General features: G+C 44.9%; 1 protein-coding gene across 2 annotated transcripts in view; it reads right to left on the bottom strand.

Annotated features, from left to right (window-relative positions):
- Positions 1–602: 602 nt before the first annotated feature.
- The window catches only part of LOC143785161 (up-regulator of cell proliferation-like), a 33621-nt gene continuing 18565 nt past the window's right edge, over positions 603–15658 (bottom strand). The window contains exons 2-3 of one of the 2 annotated variants that reach the window (XM_077273853.1): positions 8547–8645; positions 603–5772 (exon numbers count right to left, since the gene is read on the bottom strand). In XM_077273853.1, the coding sequence (XP_077129968.1) occupies positions 1062–5772; positions 8547–8611 (4776 nt within the window). In that variant the 5' untranslated portion in view covers positions 8612–8645 and the 3' untranslated portion in view covers positions 603–1061. The remainder of the gene's footprint in view (positions 5773–8546; positions 8646–15658) is intronic. The other variant, XM_077273852.1, reaches the window with a different exon arrangement.

Below are 15658 nucleotides of genomic sequence, written 5' to 3' on the forward strand. Positions count from 1 at the left end.
GAGTGCAGCTCTGGAGTATAATACAGGATGTAACTCAGGATCAGTAATGTAATGTATGTACACAGTGACTGCACCAGAATAGTGAGTGCAGCTCTGGAGTATAATACAGGAGGTAACTCAGGATCAGTAATGTAATGTATGTACACAGTGACTGCACCAGAATAGTGAGTGCAGCTCTGGGGTATAATACAGGAGGTAACTCAGGATCAGTAATGTAAAGTATGTACACAGTGACTGCACCAGCAGAATAGTGAGTGCAGCTCTGGAGTATAATACAGGATGTAACTCAGGATCAGTAATGTAATGTATGTACACAGTGACTGCACCAGCAGAATAGTGAGTGCAGCTCTGGGGTATAATACAGGATGTAACTCAGGATCAGTAATGTAATGTATGTACACAGTGACTGCACCAGCAGAACAGTGAGTGCAGCTCTGGGGTATAATACAGGATGTAACTCAGGATCAGTAATGTAATGTATGTACACAGTGACTGCACCAGCAGAATAGTTTACATGGCAGGACCGGTTTTGGTTTGGTGGGATTTTGCCCATGTCGGTCATTGTCTATATATACTGTACGTCCATTACTTGATTCTTATTTGCAATAGTTCATTTATTTGCAGTTCACAAAACAAAGTACAGAATATTTAAGGCTTTATTATCGGACAGGTCTCACACATCTGGTCCATTTCCAGCTTGTCCTATCAATGTAAAGGAGGTGACAGCACGTAATCTTATAGTGGTTAAGGTCCAATAGGTTGTACCCCTAGCGATCAGTAATATCACTTTATAAGACAGGAATACCCCAGTAATATGAATGGTGAGGTGGATTGGACTTGGATTAAAACATCAGTATGATAAAGCTTATCCCGAGGGCACGGAGCATGGACTGCTGTCACATGGACACAAAAGTCATGGTCTTTAGGCCTATAACATTGTTATAGCTGAACGCTGTATTATAATGAGGTCCATCATCCAACCTCATGAGAAACTGCACCATCTACAAGCATTAGATATAGATCTATGGTGTCCTTCATGTTTTTCTTTCATGGCGCAGAACTTATTTTACACGGAATGATTCCTTCAAGCTTTCAAGAGCTTGACCCTTGCTTATGTCATACCAGTCTTTGGGAAGAGTTGCAGGCTTTGCATTATATTCCTTTGCAAACTTGGCATTAAACTCCTTAAAGATGAATTTCCAGTAGTCGGAGGCGCTGATGCTGGGGTCTGGTTGGATCATCCAGTCTGGGTACAAGTCCTGATAATCTTTATAGGGATGGAACTTCCAATCAGTGTCAGAGTTCCGGAATGACTTCTCAGTGACAACATCTGTAGAACATAGTGAGAAACATAGGATATTAGTGTCCACCGATCTGTATCTGCCCAGGCCCTGAGGACGGTGGACAGTGGCAAAGTGCTCTGTGTGCTCAGCACATCCAGCTTCACAGGGGACTTTACAGAATGGACACTGGTTCCCACATCCAATCACTTTCTTAAACAGTTCTTCTTCTGGTTTTAGGACAACTACATCCAGAACAGACTCAATGGTTGACCATCTCATTTCTGATATAATATCCGCTCCAAGGTCAGAAAGGAAAAACTCAACATCAGCAGCGAACTGAGTAACGGGCACAGAATTGTGAAAAATAATCACCTTGACATCTTTTTGTGATATGACCAAGTCCTTGTTCAGCATTTTACAAATATTTCTTAGGAATTCTGAGATATCTGCACTTTTCTGTAGTTGGGAGTCTTTAAGAATTTCTCGTAATTTCTGAAGAATGGACAAGACTATGTTTGACTGCAATGATTGCAAACCTTCTGGGTCTTCATATTTCTCTTTAATGAACTCTAAGATACATTCCTTGACAAAGCGCTCATAGTTATTGATATACTTCACGTATTGCTCAAAAGAATGTTCCTCGAGAAGCTTACAGAGAATCCGCATCTGAAAGAAAGTGCGAATCATGTATTTCATGTTGTCTTCCCCACTCAGCATCTCGTTGACTATCTCCTGTCCAAGACGATGGTTCACGTAGTCCACAATGGCTGGTTTCAGGCATAGGTCACAGAAGCGTTTCGCTCTTGTTGTACATTCATCCTTTTCCTCGAATACTGCTTTGAAAACTGAAAGATATTCAGATTTTAATGTTTCTAAGCACAAGTATGGGTCATTTAAGGTTAAGAAATTATCGTGCATCTTTTGAAATTCTGGAGCTGCTCTGCCTAAAAGTAAAAGTTTGAGGTCAAGCTCAAAATGGTCTGTGGTGTGCAGGTTCTTCACATCGGTCTGTTGGAGCTTATCATTGACCATTTTAAGTAATTCTAAACAAAACATATCATGGTAATTCTCGTTCATCTTCACGCATTGATCGACAAATCTTGAGCCTTTGTCGGCCAGGCGTTCTGCTAGCTGCTTTGATTTAAAACTGTAGTCGTCTTTGTAGAAGTCTTTAAAACTTCTAACTTTGTACATGATTTTGTCGTGACATTTTTCGTACCATTTTAGATCGATGTGTTCATCACGCACCTCAAAAGTTACATGTGCAAATTCAAGAAGCGTCTGGATGTTCAGCAGTTTCTCATTGATGGCACCTGACTTGTGACTCATCTCCTTCAGGAGTTGCTGGAGCATGATGTGGTCAATGTCTTGTCTTGCTATGGATTTGACCTGAAGGCTTTTTATTGTGTCATTCCACATGGCATCAAATTCTCCTTCAAGCTTTTCATCATCCATTTTCTGAGTCCTGTCCCTGCACAGGCATATAAGAGTTGTCACTTTCTCTTCCATTTGTGATATGTAACTATCCTTCAAACCTTCTATCTTATGCTTTGTCTTTTGGATATGAATGGCTTCTTTGCATTTGTTGACTATTTCTTCTTTAAGTCCCTTTCTAAGACTTTTTACACTTTTCATAAAGTCTTCTCTGTATTTTTCTACCAGGTGTGCATTTTCAAGTTCAGCATCAAAATAAGTATTGAGTAAATTGTGCATCTTCTTCTCCTCTTTGCTTAGCATTTCTGATGTCGATTCTATTATATGAGTCAATGTTTCCATTGATAGATTTTCGGCTTGTTCGTTCTTTATTGATATCAGCACCTCGGTTATCCAGTTGTAGATCTCTTTTCGGAAGTTCCACTCCAGCTGTGAATATTTTACGGACACCTGGTCGTAAGCGTCAGCAATCAGACTGTTCCGAAAGCTAAAGATAAATTTTTCATATTTTACTGCATTCCATAAACTTTTTAACCACTGAAGAAAAACTGGGATAGTCCGTGGCTTCTGCACTTTATTTCTCAGGAACTCAATCAAACATTTTTTAAGTGAAAGAACTCCCTCGCTGTACCCAGAGTTTATAGGAGCCATGGGTGGAATGCCATACCACAGGCCAGAAATGTACCATGTGTGTTCATCAGGATTGTAATTCATTATGTCATTAAAAGTAGTTATCCCTTCCAATTTTTCCATTTTTGCTGCAGCTTTTGTCATGTGATTCAGGTTCTCCAACATTTTTTTCCTGTCTCTCATTCCCAAAGTATGAGCAGACACATCACTCACGTTCTGATGAACAAAGTGACAGTTTGGTTTTTCTCCTATTTTGCTCATACGGAGAAATGCATGGACCACAATCTGTAAAATATCTTTCATTTCTGAAAAGTTTTCCATGGATATGTTAATGATGGTGATGTCACTCAACCCAACCACCAATGTGGCCAATTCATTGTCATGTTCATAACTGTTTTCCAGTGAAGCCAATTCAGGAGCTTTCAACCCTTCAGTGTCAATCACCAGAATAAATTCACAGCCTAGTTCTTCCTGGAAGTTCTCCTTCACTTTAATCAGAGTCATGAAGGCTCCTCGTGTGCATCGACCACTGGCCACAGGGAACTGTAGACCAAACATGGTGTTCAGGAGAGTGGACTTCCCCGTACTCTGCACTCCCAGCACAGTGATCACTCTCATCCTGCATTGTCCTCCGGTCTTCTTATCCAGCTCGGTCAGGACATCAGTTATCCACTGTAAGGGAATGTTGGAGGCATCTCCATCAATCAGCTCCAATGGAAACCCATCCAACATGAGATCAGCAGCTAATCTGGGGAGGTCACTGAATTTTTGTCCTAGATGTTTATGATTAAGTTTAAAAAACTGAGACTCATGCATCTGCCCGACTTCACGTAAGAAATGCTCTAACCCTAGTGAGCCATCAGACATCTTTTGATCTATTTCCTTCAGAACTAACACATTGGTGGAATTTTTTAAATACTCAGTTTGTAACTCTTTTAGATTTGATCGAGCAATATTATCGAGAAATATCTTTAACCACTTCAAAAAATATTTTTTTTCAGGATGAGGCAAGTCAGTAAGTGCCGACAAAAACGTCCTCATGTCTGCCTGAAGTTCTTGCTGGCTTTGTTGTTTACGCAAGTCTATAATTTGTCTGTTTAGCTCCGACTTATAAGTCTCCCCACTTTCATCAACCTGTTTCCTCATCCTACAGAGTTCTTTTTCATTTTTAGTAATCTTCTTCCACAGATTCCCCTGCAGGGTCATAGTTTGTTTCTTATACTGTGACACGTCCGTGATTTGACTGATGATCCTACTGGCTAGAGCCTTGGCTCTTTGGCATTCTTCCGCATTTTCATCTACATAGATTTCAAACTCATTAGCAATTTTCCCAACTTCCTCTAATGTCATGGATTGAGGAGAAGCATTGATCAAACTTCTTATAAAGCCTTGTATCTCTTTTACAATTTTGGCTTCATTTGTCCCTGAATCTTTCACCAAGATGTTTTTACTGGTCAAGTTTAGAGATCTTATTAACTTGTGTAGATATTTTTCTTTCTCCTCATTGTAATGTTTGTCATCAGCTAGAGAGATAATAAAGTAGATGTTTGGATTGCCTGGTGCAAAGCTCTCCAATATTTTACAATGTTTTTCTTGGAGATCTTCCGAGAAAATAAAAACAGCAGAAGAGACTTTGGTCAATAAACTGAACTGCTTCTGATTAAATTCTAGGTCTCCACGTAAATTCATGATACTTATGGGTTCAAGAAAAACGTTAGAGTTTTGACTCCCACCAGGAAAATGCCAGAAGAGCTCCAGAAGTCCTTCCGAGATTGTTCTATGATGATAACCACATTCCATGTCCTGGTGCACGAAGAAATCATGATGAGTGTAGGATGGACTGAGAACATTGTTGAGGATTCTGGATTTTGAGAGAGTACAATTTCCTAATCTGACAAACGAAAAGATCGGCATGGAAATATTCACCAGGTTGTCTTCTCTGAAGCCTTTAGTGCTTAGTAATGATGTTGGTCTCCACTTCTTTACAATTTCTCTCAAGGGCCATAGTGAAAGGGTACATGGATTGTTCTTATCTGCAGGGAGCACAAGAGGAACCGCAAATTGACACATGGACATTTTTGAGAAGATAAATTGTTGTAGAAAGCTATCAGAAGAACGAAGAAGAGCACAAATGACATCAAGGGGATGGAGAGAATTTGAGGAATTTCTAGATGACATCTGGTTTAAAAACAGATCATCTTCTGCACATAAACCACTTATGTTGGTATCTTCATTCTCATCTATCATGGTATTTCGTGCAGTTTCATCCAGTGCTATAAGTTTTTTGAGAAACTTCCATGGCAGTGAAGTTTCATCATTCCCGATCTCTTTCTCGATACACATCACATGTTCCAGACTGATTTTGGAGCCTTGGAACTCCTCCAGATGAAGCTTGGACAGTAGCCATTCCATTGGAATTTCTTGGCTAAAAAAAAAAAAAAAGAAGAAATCTTAGACTGAAATTTTCATTTCTATCGTCTACTGGATTTATACTAATAAAGAATCCTAGTCATACAAACTAAGAAGTCAAAGTTCTACATTACAAGGGTTGATGCTCTCAAATGAATGTATGTATGAATAGGTAAATTATGAGCGGCCTTGTCAGTCATTGTTTGTAATGTAAACTGGATTTGCTGGGGAATTGGAAGCCAGGAGGATTCAGCAGGCAACAGAGTAAAGGATGGACTGGAGAGGAGCAAGAGTGTTAATCGGGAGGTCACAGAGGCAGTAGTCGAGGCTGGAGGAGATGCGGACATGTACTGACATTTTTATTGATTTGGAGTTGAGAAAAGAGTAAATTCTGAAAATATTTTTGGAGTTGGAGGAAGCAGGAGCTGGTAAGAACTTGGATGCTTGGTTTGAAGGACAAGGCCAGAGAGGTGGATCTAAGCGTCATCAGTGTATAGGTGGTACTGGAAGCCGTTGGACTTAGTTGTCCCAGGAAAAAGGTATAAATGGAGAATAGTAGGGGCACTAGGACAGAGCCGTGAGGAACACTGACAGAAAGAGGGCAGGATGAAGAGGTAGAATGGCAGATGGTAAATGTGCGGTTAGTGAGGTATGTGGAGATCCAGAAGACAAGGTCCATTAGAGCCACTACAATCAATATAGCCCCACCAAGAAACTAAAGCCCCTACAACATCCACTGACACTGCAGTTATTCAGACTGCAGCCCCTATAAATACTAGAACTACTAAAGCCAAAACAGGCCGTACAGTCACCATGATCCCTACAGCCACCATAATCCATACAGTCAACACGATCCTTTAAGGCACCATGCTCCCTACTTCCATGATCCTTACAGCTATTCTGCAATCTACAGTCAACACGATTCCTACAGTCACCATGATCCCTAAATTTACCATGATCCTTATAGTCACTATGATCCCTACATTTACCATGATCCACATAGTCACCATGATCCCTACAGTCACCATGATCCCTAGTCACCATGATCCTTACAGTCACCATGATCCCTACAGTCACCATGATCCCTAGTCCCCATGATCCTTACAGTCACCATGATCCCTACAGTCACCATGATCCTTAGTCACCATGATCTCTACAGTCACCATGATCCCTACAGTCACCATGATCCCTAGTCACCATGATCCTTACAGTCACCATGATCCCTACAGTCACCATGATCCTTAGTCACCATGATCCTTACAGTCACCATGATCCCTACAGTCACCATGATCCTTACAGTCACCATGATCCCTACAGTCACCATGATCCTTACAGTCACCATGATCCCTACAGCCACCATAATCCATACAGTCAACACGATCCTTTAAGGCACCATGCTCCCTACTTCCATGATCCTTACAGCTACCATGCAATCTACAGTCAACACGATTCCTACAGTCACCATGATCCTTATAGTCACCATGATCCCTAGTCACCATGATCCCTACATTTACCATAATCCTTATAGTCACCATCATCCCTACAGTCACCATGATCCTTATAGTAACCATGATCCTTAGTCACCATGATCCTTACAATCACCATGATCCTTACAGTCACCATGATCCTTATAGTCACCATGATCACTACAGTCACCACGATCCTTATAGTCACCATGATCCCTACATTTACCATGATCCCTACAATCACCATGATCCCTACAGTCACCATAATCCCTAGCCACCACGATCCTTATAGTCACCATATCCCTACAGTCACCATGATCCCTACAGTCACCATGATCCCTAGCCACCATGATCCCTACAGTCACCATGATCCTTACAGTCACCATGATCCTTACAGTCACCATGATCCCTACACCCGCTACAACACTCATCTCTGGATCCAAATAAAGGTACCTTCACACGAAACGACTTTACAACGAGAATGACAACGATCTGTGACGTTGCAGCGTCCTGGATAGCGATATCGTTGTGTTTGACACGCAGCAGCGATCTGGATCCCGCTGTGATGTCGCTGGTCGTTGAATAAAGTTCAGAACTTTATTTGGTCGTCAGACCGGCGTTTATCGTCAGGTTTAACACCAAAAGCAACGATACCAGCGATGTTTTACGCTGGTAACCAGGGTAAATATCGGGTTACTAAGCGCAGAGCTGCGCTTAGTAACCCGATGTTTACCCTGGTTACCAGCATAAATGTAAAAATAACAAACAGTACATACTCACCTGCGCGTCCCCTGCCGGCCGCTTCCTGCTCTGACTGAGCGCCGGCCGTAAAGTGAAAGCACAGCACAGCGGTGACGTCACCGCTGTGCTGTTAGGGCCGGAGCTCAGTCAGTGCAGGAAGCGGACGCCGGGGGACGCGCAGGTGAGTATGTACTGTTTGTTTTTTTTACATTTACGCTGGTAACCAGGGTAAACATCGGGTTACTAAGCGCGGCTCTGCGCTTAGCAACCCGATGTTTACCCTGGTTACCCGGGGACCTCGGCATCGTTGGTCGCTGGAGAGCGGTCTGTGTGACAGCTCCCTAGCGACCAAACAGCGACGCTGCAGCGATCGGCATCGTTGTCGCTATCGCTGCAGCGTCGCTTCGTGTGAAGGTACCTTAAAGAAAAAAGCAAAATTAATTGACAAATTACAAAAATTGTGACAAGAAATAATTTGCAAAGTGACAACATTATCTCTGGATCCAACCAGTAGGTTTCACTTTTAGTTTCTGAATATAACTGGTTTACACTGGTTTTCACTGGTTAAGCTGGATTTATTTACCTTTGTAGAGGGCTGCAGATTATTGCTCCTTTCTGAATGCGGCTGTCATGTTCTGCAGATTTCATATATTCTGAATCCACCAACAACCTGAGCGGCTTCCTACAATGAAGAACAGTTTGCTGAACTGCGAAAGTGACAAATAGCCTCAATGTAAACTCAGGAGCAACTGAACCGTACGGCTGCAATGTGCCCAGTACCGTGGCCCTAACAGGCCCCAAATCTCAGTCTGATTAACATACAATAATAGATAAAAACAAATTACTATGTAGAGAGAACAGGTCAGCTGTTCAGACACAGTACGTTTTAATATTATATTTTGCAATGTTCCTCAGTTATTCCTCCTGAAAAATTATCTATGAACTGTTGCAATATCTATGGCTATCCCTCTCACATACAGATAATTCTGCTTCACGTCACTTGTCTTATCTATTGCCTTCTTTCTCTCTGTGCTGTGTTGTATATATATATGTGATTTATCAGAATTTACTTTAGTCTTTGCCTGATGAAGAGACCTGAGTAATCTCGAAAGCTGCAATTTGTTACCATCTTTTCAGTTAGCCATTAAAAGGTATCAACCACTGAGAACTCTCAATTCTAAACATTTTTCTATCTACTGGCTAACATGGTACCGAGATATATATCTTTCCTGTATCAATAAGTGAGAAGCATTCAGTGACTATTTAGCTTGTAGCCCTACATTCACTACAGTGTCAGATTGTGTAAGACTCCACCTTATTGACAAGCAGGGAGCTCCCCCTAGTGGTGACTGCAGAAAGGATGTTATCATGTATCTCTGTATACAGGGAGCTCCCCCTAGTGGTGGCTGCAGACAGGATCTTATCATGTATCTCTGTATACAGGGAGCTCCCCCTAGTGGTGGCTGCAGACAGGATCTTATCATGTATCTCTGTATACAGGGAGCTCCCCCTAGTGGTGACTGCAGACAGGATCTTATCATGTATCTCTGTATACAGGGAGCTCCCCCTAGTGGTGGCTGCAGACAGGATCTTATCATGTATCTCTGTATACAGGGAGCTCCCCCTAGTGGTGGCTGCAGACAGGATCTTATCATGTATCTCCGTATACAGGGAGCTCCCCCTAGTGGTGGCTGCAGACAGGATCTTATCATGTATCTCTGTATACAGGGAGCTCCCCCTAGTGGTGGCCGCAGACAGGATCTTACCATGTATCTCTGTATACAGGGAGCTCCCCCTAGTGGTGGCTGCAGACAGGATCTTATCATGTATCCCTGTATACAGGGAGCTCCCCCTAGTGGTGACTGCAGACAGGATCTTATCATGTATCTCTGTATACAGGGAGCTCCCCCTAGTGGTGGCTGCAGACAGGACCTTATCATGTATCTCTGTATACAGGGAGCTCCCCCTAGTGGTGGCTGCAGACAGGATCTTATCATGTATCTCTGTATACAGGGAGCCCCCCCTAGTGGTGGCTGCAGACAGGATCTTATCATGTATCTCTGTATACAGGGAGCTCCCCCTAGTGGTGACTGCAGACAGGATCTTATCATGTATCTCTGTATACAGGGAGCTCCCCCTAGTGGTGACTGCAGACAGGATCTTATCATGTATCTCTGTATACAGGGAGCTCCCCCTAGTGGTGACTGCAGACAGGATCTTATCATGTATCTCTGTATACAGGGAGCTCCCCCTAGTGGTGACTGCAGACAGGATCTTATCATGTATCTCTGTATACAGGGAGCTCCCCCTAGTGGTGACTGCAGACAGGATCTTATCATGTATCTCTGTATACAGGGAGCTCCCCCTAGTGGTGACTGAAGACAGAATCTTATCATGTATCTCTGTATACAGAGATCTCCCTCTAGTGGTGGCTGCAGACAGGATCTTATCATGTATCTCTGTATACAGGGAGCTCCCCCTAGTGGTGACTGCAGACAGGATCTTATCATGTATCTCTGTATACAGGGAGCTCCCCCTAGTGGTGGCTGCAGACAGGATCTTATCATGTATGTCTGTATACAGGGAGCTCCCCCTAGTGGTGGCTGCAGACAGGATCTTATCATGTATCTCTGTATACAGGGAGCTCCCCCTAGTGGTGGCTGCAGACAGGATCTTATCATGTATCTCTGTATACAGGGAGCCCCCCCTAGTGGTGGCTGCAGACAGGATCTTATCATGTATCTCTGTATACAGGGAGCTCCCCCTAGTGGTGGCTGCAGACAGGATCTTATCATGTATCTCTGTATACAGGGAGCTCCCCCTAGTGGTGACTGCAGACAGGATCTTATCATGTATCTCTGTATACAGGGAGCTCCCCCTAGTGGTGACTGCAGACAGGATCTTATCATGTATCTCTGTATACAGGGAGCTCCCCCTAGTGGTGACTGAAGACAGAATCTTATCATGTATCTCTGTATACAGAGATCTCCCTCTAGTGGTGGCTGCAGACAGGATCTTATCATGTATCTCTGTATACAGGGAGCTCCCCCTAGTGGTGACTGCAGACAGGATCTTATCATGTATCTCTGTATACAGGGAGCTCCCCCTAGTGGTGGCTGCAGACAGGATCTTATCATGTATGTCTGTATACAGGTAGCTCCCCCTAGTGGTGGCTGCAGACAGGATCTTATCATGTATCTCTGTATACAGGGAGCTCCCCCTAGTGGTGACTACAGACAGGATCTTATCATGTATCTCTGTATACAGGGAGCTCCCCCTAGTGGTGGCTGCAGACAGGATCTTATCATGTATCTCTATATACAGGGAGCTCCCCCTAGTGGTGGCTGCAGACAGGATCTTATCATGTATCTCTGTATACAGGGAGCTCCCCCTAGTGGTGGCTGCAGACAGGATCTTATCATGTATCTCTATATACAGGGAGCTCATCCTAGTGGTGGCTGCAGACAGGATCTTATCCTGTATCTCTGTATACAGGGAGCTCCCCCTAGTGGTGGCTGCAGACAGGATCTTATCATGTATCTCTGTATACAGGGAGCTCCCCCTAGTGGTGGCTGCAGACAGGATCTTATCATGTATCTCTGTATACAGGGAGCTCCCCCTAGTGGTGACTGCAGACAGGATCTTATCATGTATCTCTGTATACAGGGAGCTCCCCCTAGTGGTGACTGCAGACAGGATCTTATCATGTATCTCTCTATACAGGGAGCTCCCCCTAGTGGTGGCTGCAGACAGGATCTTATCATGTATCTCTCTATACAGGGAGCTCCCCCTAGTGGTGGCTGCAGACAGGATCTTATCATGTATCTCTCTATACAGGGAGCTCCCCCTAGTGGTGGCTGCAGACAGGATCTTATCATGTATCTCTGTATACAGGGAGCTCCCCCTAGTGGTGGCTGCAGACAGGATCTTATCATGTATCTCTATATACAGGGAGCTCCCCCTAGTGGTGGCTGCAGACAGGATCTTATCATGTATCTCTGTATACAGGGAGCTCCCCCTAGTGGTGGCTGCAGACAGGATCTTATCATGTATCTCTATATACAGGGAGCTCATCCTAGTGGTGGCTGCAGACAGGATCTTATCCTGTATCTCTGTATACAGGGAGCTCCCCCTAGTGGTGGCTGCAGACAGGATCTTATCATGTATCTCTGTATACAGGGAGCTCCCCCTAGTGGTGGCTGCAGACAGGATCTTATCATGTATCTCTGTATACAGGGAGCTCCCCCTAGTGGTGGCTGCAGACAGGATCTTATCATGTATCTCTGTATACAGGGAGCTCCCCCTAGTGGTGACTGCAGACAGGATCTTATCATGTATCTCTGTATACAGGGAGCTCCCCCTAGTGGTGACTGCAGACAGGATCTTATCATGTATCTCTCTATACAGGGAGCTCCCCCTAGTGGTGGCTGCAGACAGGATCTTATCATGTATCTCTCTATACAGGGAGCTCCCCCTAGTGGTGGCTGCAGACAGGATCTTATCATGTATCTCTGTATACAGGGAGCTCCCCCTAGTGGTGACTGCAGACAGGATCTTATCATGTATCTCTGTATACAGGGAGCTCCCCCTAGTGGTGACTGCAGACAGGATCTTATCATGTATCTCTGTATACAGGGAGCCCCCCCTAGTGGTGGCTGCAGACAGGATCTTATCATGTATCTCTGTATACAGGGAGCTCCCTCTAGTGGTGGCTGCAGACAGGATCTTATCATGTATCTCTGTATACAGGGAGCTCCCCCTAGTGGTGACTGCAGACAGGATCTTATCATGTATCTCTGTATACAGGGAGCTCCCCCTAGTGGTGACTGCACACAGGATCTTATCATGTATGTCTGTATACAGGGAGCTCCCCCTAGTGGTGGCTGCAGACAGGATCTTATCATGTATCTCTGTATACAGGGAGCTCCCCCTAGTGGTGACTGCAGACAGGATCTTATCATGTATCTCTGTATACAGGGAGCTCCCCCTAGTGGTGACTGCAGACAGGATCTTATCATGTATCTCTGTATACAGGGAGCTCCCCCTAGTGGTGACTACAGACAGGATCTTATCATGTATCTCTGTATACAGGGAGCTCCCCCTAGTGGTGGCTGCAGACAGGATCTTATCATGTATCTCTGTATACAGGGAGCTCCCCCTAGTGGTGGCTGCAGACAGGATCTTATCATGTATCTCTATATACAGGGAGCTCATCCTAGTGGTGGCTGCAGACAGGATCTTATCCTGTATCTCTGTATACAGGGAGCTCCCCCTAGTGGTGGCTGCAGACAGGATCTTATCATGTATCTCTGTATACAGGGAGCCCCCCCTAGTGGTGGCTGCAGACAGGATCTTATCATGTATCTCTATATACAGGGAGCTCCCCCTAGTGGTGACTGCAGACAGGATCTTATCATGTATCTCTGTATACAGGGAGCTCCCCCTAGTGGTGGCTGCAGACAGGATCTTATCATGTATCTCTGTATACAGGGAGCTCCCCCTAGTGGTGGCTGCAGACAGGATCTTATCATGTGTCTCTGTATACAGTGAGCTCCCCCTAGTGGTGACTGCAGGCAGGATCTTATCATGTATCTCTGTATACAGGGAGCTCCCCCTAGTGGTGACTGCAGACAGGATCTTATCATGTATCTCTGTATACAGGGAGCTCCCCCTAGCGGTGGCTGCAGACACGATCTTATCATGTATCTCTGTATACAGGGAGCTCCCCCTAGCGGTGACTGCAGATCATGTATCTCTGTATACAGGGAGCTCCCCCTAGTGGTGGCTGCAGACAGGATCTTATCATGTATCTCTGTATACAGGGAGCTCCCCCTAGTGGTGGCTGCAGACAGGATCTTATCATGTATCTCTGTATACAGGGAGCTCCCCCTAGTGGTGACTGCAGACAGGATCTTATCATGTATCTCTGTATACAGGGAGCTCCCCCTAGTGGTGGCTGCAGACAGGATCTTATCATGTATCTCTGTATACAGGGAGCTCCCCCTAGTGGTGACTGCAGACAGGATCTTATCATGTATCTCTGTATACAGGGAGCTCCCCCTAGTGGTGGCTGCAGACAGGATCTTATCATGTATCTCTGTATAGAGGGAGCTCCCCCTAGTGGTGACTGCAGACAGGATCTTATCATGTATCTCTGTATACAGGGAGCTCCCCCTAGTGGTGGCTGCAGACAGGATCTTATCATGTATCTCTGTATACAGGGAGCTCCCCCTAGTGGTGACTGCAGACAGGATCTTATCATGTATCTCTGTATACAGGGAGCTCCCCCTAGTGGTGGCTGCAGACAGGATCTTATCATGTATCTCTGTATACAGGGAGCTCCCCCTAGTGGTGACTGCAGACAGGATCTTATCATGTACCTCTGTATACAGGGAGCTCCCCCTAGTGGTGGCTGCAGACAGGATCTTATCATGTATCTCTGTATACAGGGAGCTCCCCCTAGTGGTGGCTGCAGACAGGATCTTATCATGTATCTCTGTATACAGGGAGCTCCCCCTAGTGGTGGCTGCAGACAGGATCTTATCATGTATCTCTGTATACAGGGAGCTCCCCCTAGTGGTGGCTGCAGACAGGATCTTATCATGTATCTCTGTATACAGGGAGCTCCCCCTAGTGGTGACTGCAGACAGAATCTTATCATGTATCTCTGTATACAGGGAGCTCCCCCTAGTGGTGGCTGCAGACAGGATCTTATCATGTATCTCTGTATACAGGGAGCTCCCCCTAGTGGTGGCTGCAGACAGAATCTTATCATGTATCTCTCTATACAGGTATACAGGGAGCTCCCCTAGTGGTGGCTGCAGACAGGATCTTATCATGTATCTCTGTATACATGGAGCTCCCCCTGGTGGTGACTGCAGACAGAATCTTATCATGTATCTCTATATACAGGGAGCTCCCCCTAGTGGTGACTGCAGACAGGATCTTATCCTGTATCTCTGTATACAGGGAGCTCCCCCTAGTGGTGACTGCAGACAGGATCTTATCATGTATCCCTGTATACAGGGAGCTCCCCCTAGTGGTGACTGCAGACAGAATCTTATCATGTACCTCTGTATACAGGGAGCTCCCCCTAGTGGTGACTGCAGACAGGATTTTACCAAATATTTCTGTATACAGGGAGCTCCCCCTAGTGGTGGCTGCAGACAGGATCTTATCATGAATCTCTGTATACAGGGAGCTCCCCCTAGTGGTGACTGCTGCAGACAGGATCTTATCATGTATCTCTGTATACAGGGAGCTCCCCCTAGTGGTGACTGCAGACAGGATCTTATCCTGTATCTCTGTATACAGGGAGCTCCCCCTAGTGGTGGCTGCAGACAGGATCTTATCATGTATCTCTGTATACATGGAGCTCCCCCTGGTGGTGACTGCAGACAGAATCTTATCATGTATCTCTGTATACAGGGAGCTCCCCCTAGTGGTGACTGCAGACAGAATCTTATCATGTACCTCTGTATACAGGGAGCTCCCCCTAGTGGTGACTGCAGACAGGATTTTACCAAATATTTCTGTATACAGGGAGCTCCCCCTAGTGGTGGCTGCAGACAGGATCTTATCATGAATCTCTGTATACAGGGAGCTCCCCCTAGTGGTGACTGCAGACAGGATCTTATCATGTATCTCTGTATACAGGGAGCTCCCCCTAGTGGTGACTGCAGACAGAATCTTATC

This window comes from Ranitomeya variabilis, chromosome 7, assembly GCF_051348905.1.
Source record: "Ranitomeya variabilis isolate aRanVar5 chromosome 7, aRanVar5.hap1, whole genome shotgun sequence".
Classification (NCBI taxonomy): Eukaryota; Metazoa; Chordata; class Amphibia; order Anura; family Dendrobatidae; genus Ranitomeya; species Ranitomeya variabilis.